General features: G+C 37.6%; 1 protein-coding gene across 6 annotated transcripts in view; it reads left to right on the forward strand.

The window, feature by feature from the left end:
• DENND1A (DENN domain containing 1A) overlaps positions 1–14,392 on the forward strand; it is a 506,616-nt gene that overhangs the window by 112,490 nt on the left and 379,734 nt on the right. For 5 of the 6 annotated variants that reach the window (XM_055337761.1, XM_055337769.1, XM_055337779.1 and 2 more), the window contains one exon: positions 13,815–13,858. The exons of the other annotated variant lie outside the window; for it this stretch is intronic. In XM_055337761.1, the coding sequence (XP_055193736.1) occupies positions 13,815–13,858 (44 nt within the window). The remainder of the gene's footprint in view (positions 1–13,814; positions 13,859–14,392) is intronic. 6 annotated transcript variants of the gene reach the window in all.

Below are 14,392 nucleotides of genomic sequence, written 5' to 3' on the forward strand. Positions count from 1 at the left end.
GTACTTAGACAAGGGAAGTAGCAGTCTAAGATAGCAAATGATTGGGTGTAAGTCAGGTGTTAATAATTTTAGATGCTACCCAAACAGTAAATATTACAGAAGCTTAGAGGGAGTCAATGAGGGCTGAAGTAGTCAGGGATAAGTTCCTGAAAGAGGCAGATGGGGCATTATATGCTGCCATGGACCACTTAAATTAAATTTCCGAGGAGCGTATTTCCCTACTTATGAAGTTTTTTTGTTTTGTTTTTTAAATTATGAACCTCGTATAAAGATGTGGAGAATCAGGAAATAAGGGAAAAAACCCTAAAATTTCGCAACTCAAGACTCGTAGCTAGAAGTTTTGGTGGGTTTCCATTTCGTGTCTTTTGAAAACTTAAAAAAAAATAATTTCTATTATAGTGTGATACGTCTTTATATTCTCTTTTGAGTTAATTCTTCATAATGGAATGATGTTAGCATTTCCTCATGTTATCACAGACACAACCTAATTTTATTATTTATGTATTTATTTCTAAAGATTTTATTTATTTATTTATTTATTTATTTATTTATTTATTTATTTATTTATGAGAGAGACACACAGAGAGAGAGGCAGAGACATAGGCATAGGAGAGAAGCAGGCTCCATGCACAGAGTCCGATGTGGGACTCGATCCCGGGACTCCAGGATCACACCCTGGGCTGAAGGCAGATGATTAACCACTGAGCCACCCAGGTGTCCCCACAACCTAATTGTAATGGTGGTATAGGTATTGGATTACTTGAGCTTATTAATGCTCTCAATTTTTGAGATGATGTTTGAAACAAACATAAAAGGAATTTACTTATGTTTCCAATTATTTACTTGGGGTCAATTCTGAGAAGTAGAATTACTAGGGTATGGATTGAAGACATTCCTAGGGCTTTGGAAACATATTGCCAAATTATTTGCTGGAAGGAGTAGTTCAATTTATTCTCCCTTTCTTCATTCTTTTTGATTCATTCAGTATATATGTGCTAGGCCCTATTCCAGGTTCTGGGGATATAGTAGTGAACAAAATAGGCAAAAATCCCTGCCATCATAAAGCCATACATACTAGTAGGGGAAAACAGATGATAAGAAAGTATGTTGAATGATAAAATGTGATAAGGAGAAAACAGGAAAAGAAAATAAGGAATGGTGGGGATACGGAAATTATAAATTTTTTTAATAAGGTGATTGGGGAAGGCAGCGCTAGGAAAGTAACTTATGAAGAGGACCGCACATGCCTCATTCCTTGGTGTTTATCCCACAGAGTCAACAGCAAGGCAAGGGGCTGTGAAGTGGAAGCATGGCTTGCATGTTTGAGGAACATCAAGTAGACCTATGTGGCTGGGATAGGGGAAAGAATACTAGGAAGTGAGTTGAGAGTTTCTGGTGAAGGAGGACCTGACTTAAAAAACAGGATTACTGTGTCTGCTATTTAGAGAACAGTCTGTAGGGCATGAGAGGCAGAAGCAGAGAAACCTGTTAGGCATCTGTTGTAGTAGAAATGATGGTAACTTAGACCAGAGTAGTAGTGGGGAGATGGAGAGAAATGGTCAGAACTTGAATTTATTTTGAAGATTTAGTTGACAGGATGGGCTGACAGATTGGATCTGAAATGTGAGAGAAGGATCAGGAGTTCAGTTTTGGACATGTTAAATTTGAGATGTCTGCTAGGCATCCAAGTGGAGATGTTGAGTAGACAGACAAATGAGTCTGGAGTTGGAAGAAATAAATGTAAAGTTGACAGTGCATATTTGTCTTTGAAGTGATGAGACTAAAAGAGACCAGCAAAAGAAGACTTGAAGAGAAAAGTGAAGTCCGAGGACTGAGGTCTGGGGCCCTTCAATTGGAAGAGATCTGCAAGGAGCTTAAGCAGAAGCAGTGAGGCAGGGGAGTGGGACACTATGGAAGCCACTTAAACCAAGAAAGTGGAACCCATCGAGGGTATCAAATGGTGCTTATAGGGTAAGTAAGATGAGGACTGAGGATTGATAATTGATGTTAAGAGTAAGAAGTGAGTTGATGTGGTCATTGAATTGATAAGCAGTTTCACAACGGTGGTGGGGTAGCTTCATTGGCATAGGTTCAGGAGAGAAGAGAGGAATTGGGGAGGTAGGTACAGGCATTCTTTTGAAATACATAGCTTTAAAGACAAAGAAATGGGGTGGTAGTTGTGGGGGTCTTGAGCTTTTAAAAAAGATTTGCAGAAATAACAGTATAATATTTGCATGCTGATGGGAAAGATCCAGTAGAGAGGTAAAATTAATAACACAGGAGAATTGGTAGAGCAATGTCTGAGTTGGTGAGAGGGGATGGGATCCGAGTTGACAAGCAGAGGAAGAGGGCAATTGCAAGAGGGCACAGATGGTTCTTCATAGTAGTAGGATGAAGGCAGCATCTGTGGGTCAGTGATAATAAATGGGTAGAAATATTGGTGGAGGCTTCTGGGAGTTCTCTTCTGATTGGTTTTCTCAGTGAAGGGGCAAATGAGGTAATTAGTGGCAGTTGAGGATGGAGAAGGTTTGAAGGAAGACAGTTAAGTATGAAATAGTCTTGGAGGAGAGCAAGAGAGTGAATGAATTAAGGAAAATGTGGTATAATTGCTCAAGTTCACTTACAGCAAATAACCCAACTTTAAAGCTAGGTTAGTCACGTAGTTGGGTGTTTTTCTCTAGCTGGTACAGGGGTACAGGTAGATCATTGGATTTGACAAGGATTGTTGGACTTTGCCAAGTGAGTTTGACAAAGTAAGAGAGACACAAAGATGTGGAAGATGCATAGAAAGGAGTGGTTATAGAATAGAATTTAAGCTGGGTGAGGAGGATAGTGTGGACCTGAGGTGGATAAAGGGCAGTGAAAAGGTTGGTAGAGTATCCCTGTGGGATTGAAGAATGAAGACAATACAGTAGGGAGTGAACTAGAATGGAAGAAGGCAGGTCATGGTTGGGGGCTGAGGTGCTTGAAACATTATTGAGGAGGTTTCAGTTATTGCCAACTGTAGAGTTTGGGTATGACCACGGGAAATTGGGTAGAGGACAATGTCCTTGGCAGGGAGGAAGCCAAGAAATCAAGAATTCAGGGATTTCAAAGGATTGGCTAAGTACAAACTGAAATTTCTAAGACTGTGATGGGAGTGGTGAGAGAGTTAGTGGCAGTATACCAGGCAGGACCCATGTGACTCAGGAATGGCTAGTAACCCTGGAATTAGTAGATGACAGCAGAACAGAGCGGGGAAGGTAGCCTGGTGAGCTTGGGTTAAAATGAGGAATTTTGGAAAATGAAGGAGAAAAGGTCTAGAAGTGGAAACAAGGGGCAGAGGCTGCCTACCCTGTCTCCAGGCCAGTGGGAAGGATGGAGAGGAGACATTCACCACTTTAGAGAGCTCCAGAGGAAGCTAGCATTAGGTCAGAGTAAGAATCTAGGAATGGGAAGGGAGCTTAGTGTGAAGAGACTGAGAATTGTGCTGATCACTGACCAGGAGTGCCAGAAGGCAAGTGAAGGAGTTTGAGCGAGTATGCCAGTTTTGTTGTTCCTTTGCCAGCTACACTTAAAATTCACTGTACTTGTGATGGAGGACATGGTTTTTTGTCTTTTTAATTTTTTAAAGTGCTAGTGTAATTGAATATTAATTCATATAAGAACATACAATTGGCCACTTTTATAAATTGTGATGCCTAAGAGCATATTTTGGAAGGGTCTGATTTGGATATGGGAAGAGGAGAAAGATAAGCAAAGCATGTCAAGTTTTCTGGGAAAATGGATTGATCGGGCTGGCTAGATTCGGGGATTCATTTTTTTTTTTAAAGATTTTATTTATTTATTCATGAGAGACAAAGAGAGAGAGAGAGAGAGACAGAGAGAGAGACAGAGAGAGAGGGAGAGGCAGAGACACAGGTAGAGGGAGAAGCAGGCTCCATGCAGGGAGCCCGATGTGGGACTGGATCCTGGGACTCCAGGATCACACCCTGGCCTGAAGGCAGTGCTAAACCGCTGAGCCATCCGGGCTGCCCTGGGGATTCATTTTTAAGAAACAGATGAAATTGGGTGGTTTGGTGTTTTGTTTTTTTAATAGGCTTATTTGAGAGACAGAGAGAAAAAGAGAGAGAGAGAGAGACAAACTTCAGCAGATTTCTGCACTGAGTGTGAAGCCCGATACAGGGTTGGATCCCTGGATCCCAAGATCAGTATCTGAGCCAAAACCAAGTGTCAGATGCTTAACCAACTGCACCCCACCCCCCAGGTCCTCCAGGTGGTTTAGTCTTAATGGCCAGGCTAAGGATTCTAGGCCTGGTCTTGAAACATGTTAAAAGTAGTGTAGGTCCTCAAAAAAAATGAAACATAGAATTGCCACATGATCCAGTAATTCCAATTCTGGACATATGTCCTGAATAATGAAAACAATGAAAAATATTTATTGCATAAATATTTGTACACTTATGTTCATAGCAACATTATTTATGATAGCCAGAGATGGAAGAAAGAGGGAAGTTCTGACACCTCATAATGAAGATGTTATACTAAGTTAAATAAGCCAGGCATACAAGGACAGATAGCATATGATTCCACTTATATGCGGTACCTGGAGTTTTAAATTCAGAGACAGAAAAGTAGCATGGTAGTTGCGAGGGGCTATGGGGAGGGTAAAATTGGGAATTATTTAACGGGTTCAGAATTTTAGTTGGAGAAAGATGAAATTTTGGAGATAGATGATAGTGCTGGTTGTACAATAACATGAATGAACTTAGTACCACTGAACTGTATATCTAAAAATGTTAAAATGGCAAATTTTATTTATATTTTACTCCCTGCTCCCTACCCCTCCCCCACTTCCAAAGTGGTATAGGATATATAGGTACTATATAGGATATATGGCACAGATAAGGACGAGTCAGCAATGGCTTGTTTCCAGGGGAAGAGAGGCAGAATTTTGTTGACAAAATTAGTCTTCTGGTTGACAGGCACAGTACGTTTCCATTGCTGGGGTGTCAGCTTTGTATATACTGTGTGCAGTAGTTTAGCCTTACCATTGGGGTTCTCAGTATGGTTTAGGGATACTTGGAAAACACATTTTCCAAATAGGAAAACATTTCTCTGCATTATTATTCATTCTGTTTAGCCAGTAATTTTTTTTCATAGATTATCCAAGGATACCCTCTAGTCTTCAAAAGTATTCTAAGTTGTTAATAGGAATTCATCTTTTCATGATCATATTTACTAGTTGAACTGAGTGCTCGTTACTTTGGAGTCTTTAGTTTGTATCCTGAACTTGGCAAAGGAGTTTAAATAGAGAAACTGGAAAACTCTCCTTCATAATCTGCTAAGGCCTATTTCATGACAACATGTTTTGATTATTTGTCCAGATGTATTCTTTTTGTTGAGTCACAAAATAACTAGAAGACACATCAACAGGAGGACATACATAAATTCAAAAAAGAAAGCCACTATTGGATTTTTGGGAGTCTGATGGATGCAGGGTGAATGAATCCCAGCTCTGTTGCTTAACTGAATTTGTTCTTAGTGAGCCTCACTCTTATTTATAAAACATCTACTTACCTGGCAGAGTTGTTGTTAGGATTAAAATATAGACCACCTATGGCAACTACTGGTGTACATAGGCATTCAGTAAATGGTAGCTGTCAGTATTCTAATTATTACTGCAAAAAATGTTTAATGGAACTCTTGTTTCTGAAACCCAGAATGCAAACTTAGAAAGTAAAGAAATTAGCAGAAAGGTCCTTCAATTTATACAGAGATTCACCTCAGGGTTTCTGTAAATCTGAGACAGTCCCTAGTGCATTTGATGTTTACAGATCATTAGCAAACAGATGCCAGGAGGCAAATAAACTGTAGCTTAAGGATTTTCGAACCACTGATGACGAAGAGAAAATCAGTTTCTGATAAAGTTATAACATTTCTAAGTAAGTAATGGCAGGCAATGGGAAAATTTTAATTGGGTTTATAAAAGTTTATTTCAGGAACACATGTAGTTCCAATTTGAGGCATACCTATACATCTGTAGCCATCTAATTTATAGTGCTTGCTTATTTCTCCACTGGGGTTAATAATAAAACAACAACTAATATTTATTGTGTGCTTATATGCCAGTGTGTCCTTAGGAAGGAAGCCTGTAGCATTCTGAGGCTTGTTTTCAATTGGATGTTTTGAAATAGGCTTTTTAATCCATCATTTAGAGATACAGGGTATTTAATTAGTTTGTTCTGTTCTCTTACGCCAAAATATATGTTGAGCATTTATAACAGGGAAGACCTTTTGTAGGAGACAAAGCGAAGTAGAACATGAGCTGTGGCCTCAATAAATACTGACTCACTGTCCCTTAGTCTGTTCAGAAGGGGGCTTGTGGTTGCATAAGATGAAACACTGTCTAGTCCTATATTCCACATCTGGCTCTGCCGCTTCTTCCCTGAAGCTTTTGCTGTCCTGGTCGGAATTCAGTTTGATGCCCTTCTGCTAATCCCAGCACGGCACAAGCTCTGTGGTAATTGTTTAATTCTGTGGATTCTCCATTAGGGTTATACTGTAAACTCCTTGAGAGCAAGGATTGGCTTTTTCATCACCTGGGCCAATCACATCAGCATATTTGTGCCATGAATAAATACTGATTTTCTAACTTTGGATACATGGTAACCTATTGCTTTCTTTAATGATGATGTACTTAGAATAGTTCCAATATTACAGCTTTGTCATGAAGTTTTACTATTATTATTATTTTTTGTCATGAGGATTAAATTAGAAATCGTACACAAGATGCACATCCCAGTGCCTGACACATAGTGGGTACGCAACCAGTTGTTGTATTTGAGTAAATAATGAAGTTATCTCTTTCCACCAGATTTGACGGATGTGATAGATCTATTTATAAAGACCGTATGCAGTGATGTTACGTTTGTAGTACATAAAGGGCACAGCTGTCATTTAGGTTAAGTCTGAAGTAATTATTCTCATTGGAATAAAAATTGGACACTTAAGGTGCTCATTCAAAAAGAAGGGCTGGGCAGCCCGGGTGGCTCAGTGGTTTAGCGCTGCCTTCACCCCAGGGTGTGATCCTGGAGACCCGGGATCGAGTCCCACGTCGGGCTCCCTGCATGGAGCCTGCTTCTCCCTCTGCCTGTCTCTGCCTCTCTCTCTCATGAATAAATAAATAAAATCTTTAAAAACAACAACAACAACAACAACAATAAAAAAAGGGCTCAAACGAATCTTAACTCACAGGGAAATTAATGGAAACCTGAGATTATAACCATTTAAGGATAAAGGGCCTTCATCAAGATTTGTCAATTTTATAGGTTTTAGGAATTAGTCCTAAACCTCGAACTAATTTTTCAAAACCAAATATTTAAATAATAATGTTGAAAATTAGGATATTCAGCAGGCAAAAAGGAAAGTGTAAGTGAAAATATTCCCTGTACTTTTTTCTTCTCTCCAGCACTCTCCATTTTAAAGCTCCCTTTGGAATTTGACTTATGTTTGATTTTTGAGTTTATGTGGCATAAGTTTGGTTGAGAATCAGATTTATATACCTTTCGTAGATGGGATTAGTCATAAAAGCGATTTCAAATGATTGGTTAAGTAGTGGCATTTGCTGGTCAAAATCTATCACCGTTCTCTAGAAAGAGAGATGAAATTCCCAAGATTGTACTGCATAATGTCAGTGGACTCATTATTTGTAGAACAGCTGATGCACTTAGGACTTGTTGATTCACTTAATTGGTAACCGTACTACATTCATAACTCCAATAACTGAAAACAATAGGTCAGTGTCTGCTGTTGATGCATAAATAGTCACATCAGAGCAGGATACGTCTGAAAGGCAGAATCTGTTAGTAGTTTGAGGAGGAATCTGGCACGTGAACAGTTCCATTACTTGCCATATTGAGGTGGGTGTGCTCTTCTTCCCTGAATCATGCTCTTTGGGTTTTTATTATAGGTGTAGATGGTGAACTATTCCTATGTTATTAGGCTGGCTGCTGTGAAGCAGTATTTGAATGTGTTTTAAATGCCAATGTTGAAGGAAAAGGCTAGAATAGAAACAGAGTTTTAAAATTAGTGATGATTCAAAGTTTTTATGTCTTGTGGTCTTCATGTTTTAGAGCAAAAAGTTAATACCTGGAATAATTTTTAAGAAATTCCAGTTGTACATGGAAACCAAATGTTCATTTAAAAGTACTTTGAAATGACTTTTTAAAAATTCATGAATTGGGGATTCCTGGGTGGCTCAGCGGTTTAGCGCTTATCTTCGACTCGGGGCGTGATCCTGGAGTCCCGGGATTGAGTCCCGCATGGGGTTCTCTGCATGGAGCCTGCTTCTCCCTCTGCCTGTGTCTCTGCCCCCGCCCCCCGCGTCTCTCATGAATAAACAAAATCTTAAAAAATAAAATTCATGAATCATATGCTTTTGTAACTTCAGGATAAAATCTACATTGTGAAATCAATAATTCTTGTTTAAAACAAGTAATTTTTAATTTAAAAACATTTGTAAGGGAAAAACAACACAAACTATTTTGTTTCATTGTGAAGGAAAAGGAAATTGTATTGACGGGTTTCTTATTTTACTATGTAAAACATTTGAAGCATTCCTTTCCAAAGTATATTTTCAATAATTAAATTTTAACTCTCATAAATGGAATAGTTTACTAGAATAATTGTATTTAGTTAAAATGCTAATGGTTCAGGTATTTTATAAAGTAAGTGAAGCTGACTCTTTATAGCAGTAATGAGTTTAATAGGGAGTGTCCTTAAAGCCCCCCCCTTTTTTTTGTGGAGTCCAGTTTGCAATCATAGTGTCAAGAAACTTTCTAATTCTGCATTATGCAAAAAAATAAATTTTTCTTTTTGAAGATGGAAAAAAAAGCTTATTTCTTAGTGTGTTTTGGGGAAGATTGAGCTTGTCCTCAAATGTATGCCTTCTCAGACTACTTTCTGAGTGTGATCATTTTTAGTGTATAAAATTTGAACATGTCATTAGGGAAAGAGCAGTGTGATGGACTGTTACCCGTTTGCAGCATATTCCCATCTTCTCATCTGGAAAATTAAATCTGATTATAGCTTGGATTAACATTTACGGCTGTGGGGGAGTGGAAGATAGTATCTTAAACTATATGAAATTGAACAATGAGATTATATCGTTTATAGCTAATTTTCAAGTCTTGATTTTAAAGGGAAGGTTTTTATGATTGTAAGTTTTAAATATGTTCAAAGTTTTGTTTCTTCATGACTGAAATATCCTAGGGATAATGACTGGATAAATGTTAGTGGGTATTAAATGTCATTTTTTCTGCCTTGATACCTGCCATGTTAAAAGTGAAAGCAGCATAGATTCCCATGTTAATGGCTACTTTTGCAGTCTCTCTTAAATTTTCTAAAAGAGCTCCAGTTATGGAAGATTATAAGGTTTGGTTAGCGTTCAGTTGTCACACATTTCATAGAAAATGTAGTCACTGTATTTTTCAATAATTAGTGTCACGCCTTGACCCTTCAAATGAAGTCACTGATGTGACAGAGAAAAACAGGAAAATAGTTTGGTGAGGTGTGTGTGTGTGTGTGTGTGTGTACACATACTAGTTACTGATCTACAAATGAGCCCTAATACATAACCACAGTACTTTTATGAATTATTTTGCATTTCTGTTGTAAAAGATCTGTCTACCACGTTTTCTAGGAACTTTAAGCCTAAGGCAGAACTCAAGGTTTTGGAGCCTGTGTAAAATAATTTATAGCACCGTTCCAGCAAGTCTTGCCCAAACTCTAATTCTATTAATTAAACATCCTGTGGCAATCTGGTATATCTTAAAGATTTAAAGTATGTTACAGTAGAAGACTAGAAAACATGAACAATTGTGGTAGAAGAAAATTAATGTTTCTTAAAAAAATTAAGACATACTTATTCTGAGACCTTTTTTTTCCCCCTCCCTGTAAAGACTTAGCCACTTAAGTATGGTCATATTCTGTGCCTGAATCAGTTTTGCTATTGGGAATCCTATGCTGTGAAATGTCTGTTTGAAGTCGAAATGTTTCTTATGGCCTGCAGTGGAAGTGGTGGTGCAAATGTGTCTTTGTGGAGACCTCTTCTTGCATGGCCACGGTGCTGGAGAAGGTAGAGGCCCATCACACTGATATGATGCCAAGACTTGTTTCAGAGCCAAATGCCTCTTTTAGGCTTATGTGGCTAAGACATATATGGACTCTACCATACCATACATCTTGTGGCAAGATATTTTTAATATGATATTTTAGGTTGAAAAGTGTTTTCTTGGGAAATGATGAAATTCATTTTTAATTTTAAAAGTTAAAATTTACTATTACTTAAATCTGGAGAAAGTTGCTGAGAAAAGGAAAAGGAATGTTCTTAATTTTCTGTAAGAGGGACAGTTCTTCGATAAAAAGCTTGACATATGCCCATGACTCTGTTCTTACTGCCAATTGCCTAAGCAAAATGTTGCTGTTTTTTCCTTGGTAGTTCTCTGATCTGCGGATTTTTGTGTTGAAAGTTAGCTGTTTGGTGACAGTGCATTTGGTGGTGAGGATATGAATGTGAGAAGGTGTTTTGGAACATTAGCAATTATAGTATTGGATGATGGATAAAGAAATAGATACATAAATATTAGACCAATGCACAGTTTTCCAGTGTATGTTATTTTCCATATAAAGATATAGAACATTTCATAAAATGTTCCCAGACCATTTAAAACTCAAAGAAATGCAGCTGATGCAATGAAATACATAGAGTACTTGTAAAAACATACAGACACGCAAGTGGATTGCTGCCAGACAGAAAATTTAAAGGCGGTTTGCTTAACTGCAGGGTGCTAGGTTTTGTACATGTGCCATGCTGAAACTGTTAGTAAGGCGGGTGTTGTGTTGCTTGAGAAAAGCAGATTGTATTTGGACCTTTTAAACTCAGATGTTTCCATTGTCGATACTTTGGTGACATTATGGCATTTGTGATCGACTCAATGTGAGAAAAGATGATTTCAACCCACTGCAAAATAGACATTTTAAGAAAACTCAGATAAATTATTTTCAATATTTTGTTAATTTTTACAAAGTGGTTTTCATAGTTTTATAAACTATCAGATTGGGTCTTTGGGCTAATGGAGCGGAACTTTGTAGGTTGGGCTTTGGTTTCTAAAAAGCATTGCCCCTCCCCACCCCTCCACCCCTGCCCTCTTTTTGAAATATTGCTTTAAAGAGTGTTAAGAACCCATGAAGTTTGCTTTTGTAAACCTCAGGGCCTTAAAGGAAATCACAAGCTTTATGCTTGAGTCATAGTAAATAATAATACATATATTCTCTTGACATGATTCTCTAAAAATCTGGGAATCTCACTCTGGGGTTAGTTTTAGGACAGTTGAAGGAATTTGGTTGATGTTTATTGTGCCTACTACTGAGACAATGTTTAGGGTAAGTATGATTTGCATGACTCCCATCTTGGCATTCCATGGTCATATTTACCTTCAGTATATTAAAATAAGTTTATTTTTTTCTTTTCATCCATGTTCCGTTCTCTTTTTAAAATTCTGCTATATTGTATATATGAATAAAATACATTTTTTAAAATAAGTTAATTTTTACTATAGTTTCTTATTAACATAGTTGGCTAAAGATGTAAAAACCTTTCTCCCATCTATCTATAGACAGAAACTTTTAAAGTTGAAGGACATATCATAAACTTTGTTTTCTGACATTTATCCCCTCACAAAATGATGATAAAGAAATAGTCTTTGGTTTTATTCCATTGTGATCTCCATCAGTATTTTTGTAGTTCCCGAGAAGCACAAACTACTGTAAGAAAAAGGACATATATTAAAGATTTATATGTGAGTCGTTTCTATATGAAGTTTTCTGGTTGAAAAGTGTTAACTGTGTGACAGTTGGAAGAAAAAGAATAAGCCCTTAGATTATTTAGTGGCTTTCCCAACTCCTGTTTTACTGTGTCCCTCTGTGGCTTACAAGTGCATTTTTTTTTCCAGTCTTGGGACCAAATTTTAAATCCTAAAATACCAGTTTTTTTCTGCACTACAGTGATTTACGTATGTTTTAGAAATTATAACCACTGCCCTCTTATTTCGGCTCCCCCCATCGCTGACCTAGCCAGCACGCTTTTAGAGGTATGTTAGGCATCTGGTTGCCCCCTTTGCATCTTGCCAATTCTTCCCTGTAGACCTTAGTGCTTTTCATGCCACACCATTAGCGCCCTCTGGCCTCCTGTCTCAAGAGGGCCAAGTCCTTGTGTGATTTCAGCCCTTCTGGCCAGAGAGAAGCAACAGCTTCTTCCTCTGGCACATTAGGGCAGCCCTGCACAGAGGGCATCACTCCAGAATTCTGCTAGTCACAATCTAGGCATGTCCTTTGTCCCATCTAGTATCTGCAGATGAGGGGTTAGGAAAGAAATTGATCCTCAGTTTTTAAGTCAACCAGAAGATACCTCAAGAGCTGAAATGGTCTACAGATAGTTTCACCTTTTTTGTGCTACCCATTTTTAGAAGCTCTCCTTTTTTGGTATGACCTTTTGAATACTCCTTCCTTTGTTATTAGCCTTGGGTTTTGAAAAGTAACATCCATTGACTTTAATGACTTGAAAATTGGCATTTTTAGGATTTAAATATAGTATGTGAATAGGCCCTTAGTTTTTTCCCTTTTTGATTCTTCACTGCAGAAAGATGAACTACATTTTTGTGTTATGATTTGGAAGGTTTTAGCTTTTATGTGGATTCACTCTCACAGAGAAGAGAATTGATGTTTTAAAAGATAGCTGTGAAAACTGAGTAGTATATTTTGTGATTAGTGTGTGAGGGGACCCCCAAATACTCTACTTTTTCATAAGCCTTGTCCATTGGTACGTGATTTCTCAAATACATACTGTTCTTATCACTCTCCATAATGTGTCTCTGAGGAACCAAATATTTCTCTTATTAGAAAAGATTGAATGTTTTCCTAATCAATAGCAAATGGAGTGCTAATAGCATTTAATTAGTACACTCATGTATTGACTTACAGACGATGGCATTGGATTATCTTGCAATTATGATTGAAGAATCAAGTGACCCTTTAGTAACTCCATTTTAAACAGATGGTCATAAAAGGTGTTTTCACCTATGTATTTTTATAGTTGCTGAGCAAGTTTAATTATGTTAGGTAGAACATAATATCTCATTTCATGATACTTTGCACTGACAAGCCAAAAGTGTATCATTTGGTTCTGTTTTGAAGAAAACTTCATCTGGTTTTATCTGTATTTTCAGGAGTTCACTAAGTATTTTGGTAAGGACATATTTTATTTTTAAAGCAAAGAGTTTGCGTTTGTTCCTTGAAAGAATTCTTACTCCTCATCACCCCCTATACACACACACACACACACACACACACACACACACACACACACACACACAATCTGAAACTGGTGTTTAAGGTGGTTTATCAAGCTCACATAGGTAACTATGAAAAGGAGGCTTCTGATTAGAGAAAAAAAGTCAAGCCAGGTTTAAGACTCATTTTCTCTGAAAAAATATATTGAGGGCAATTTGCAGCTGGCAAGATTTTTGCATTAGATAATAGTCTAAAGTTAACAGTAGCATCAGGTCTTCAAAATTTTTCTTTTTTATATTTCTGGAGGAGGGTAATGGGAGTGCCTTGCCGAGTCCTTCCTTGTGCTCATCAACATAGCAGCCTCAGCTGCCCCCCTTGGATCCCCTGCCAGGGCTGCTATCATCTTCTGATCAAATATTAATGTGTGATCCTCTGCTTGCTCACTAATCCAAAGCCAATTAATATTATCTGTCAATTATTTACAGATCCTGAGGTGCAGAGGCAATTCCCGGAGGACTACAGTGACCAGGTTCGGAATGCGTAATTAATTTTTTACATGACAAAATTTATTTCAGAGTTGTTCAACATATTATTACTGTTCTTTTTTTACTGAAAGAGATAAATGAATTTTTAGAGGGAAGAGAAATAGCAATTAGGAGCCCAAGACAAAAAATAAAAACACATTGAGGTCGGATTGAAAATATGTGGTAGATTTGGAGTGTTACCTTCAGGGGAAAAATGCACAGAAAGTAAGGAAGAAAATCTACTGGCAATTTTACTTTTTACTTTGAGATATGCTGTACTTTGCAGTTCATTAGGAAATCCTTTTTGGATTACCTGTGAACTTTTTTTTTTTTTTTAATGCCATTTAAGTAGTCAAGAACCAGTGTTAACAAAAGGCAGAGGAGGAGGGAAGTTTGTAACATTTCCTGGAATTTGAAATAGATTATAAAACTACTTGAAATAGATTAGAAATGTATTATGAGATAGTACAAAGAGGTACACATTCAGGAATGGTTTTCAGGGTGAGGTTAGTTCTAGTGATGGTAGGGAAAGCTGAGGT

This window comes from Nyctereutes procyonoides, unplaced genomic scaffold (genome assembly GCF_905146905.1).
Source record: "Nyctereutes procyonoides isolate TBG_1078 unplaced genomic scaffold, NYPRO_anot_genome, whole genome shotgun sequence".
Classification (NCBI taxonomy): domain Eukaryota; kingdom Metazoa; phylum Chordata; class Mammalia; order Carnivora; family Canidae; genus Nyctereutes; species Nyctereutes procyonoides.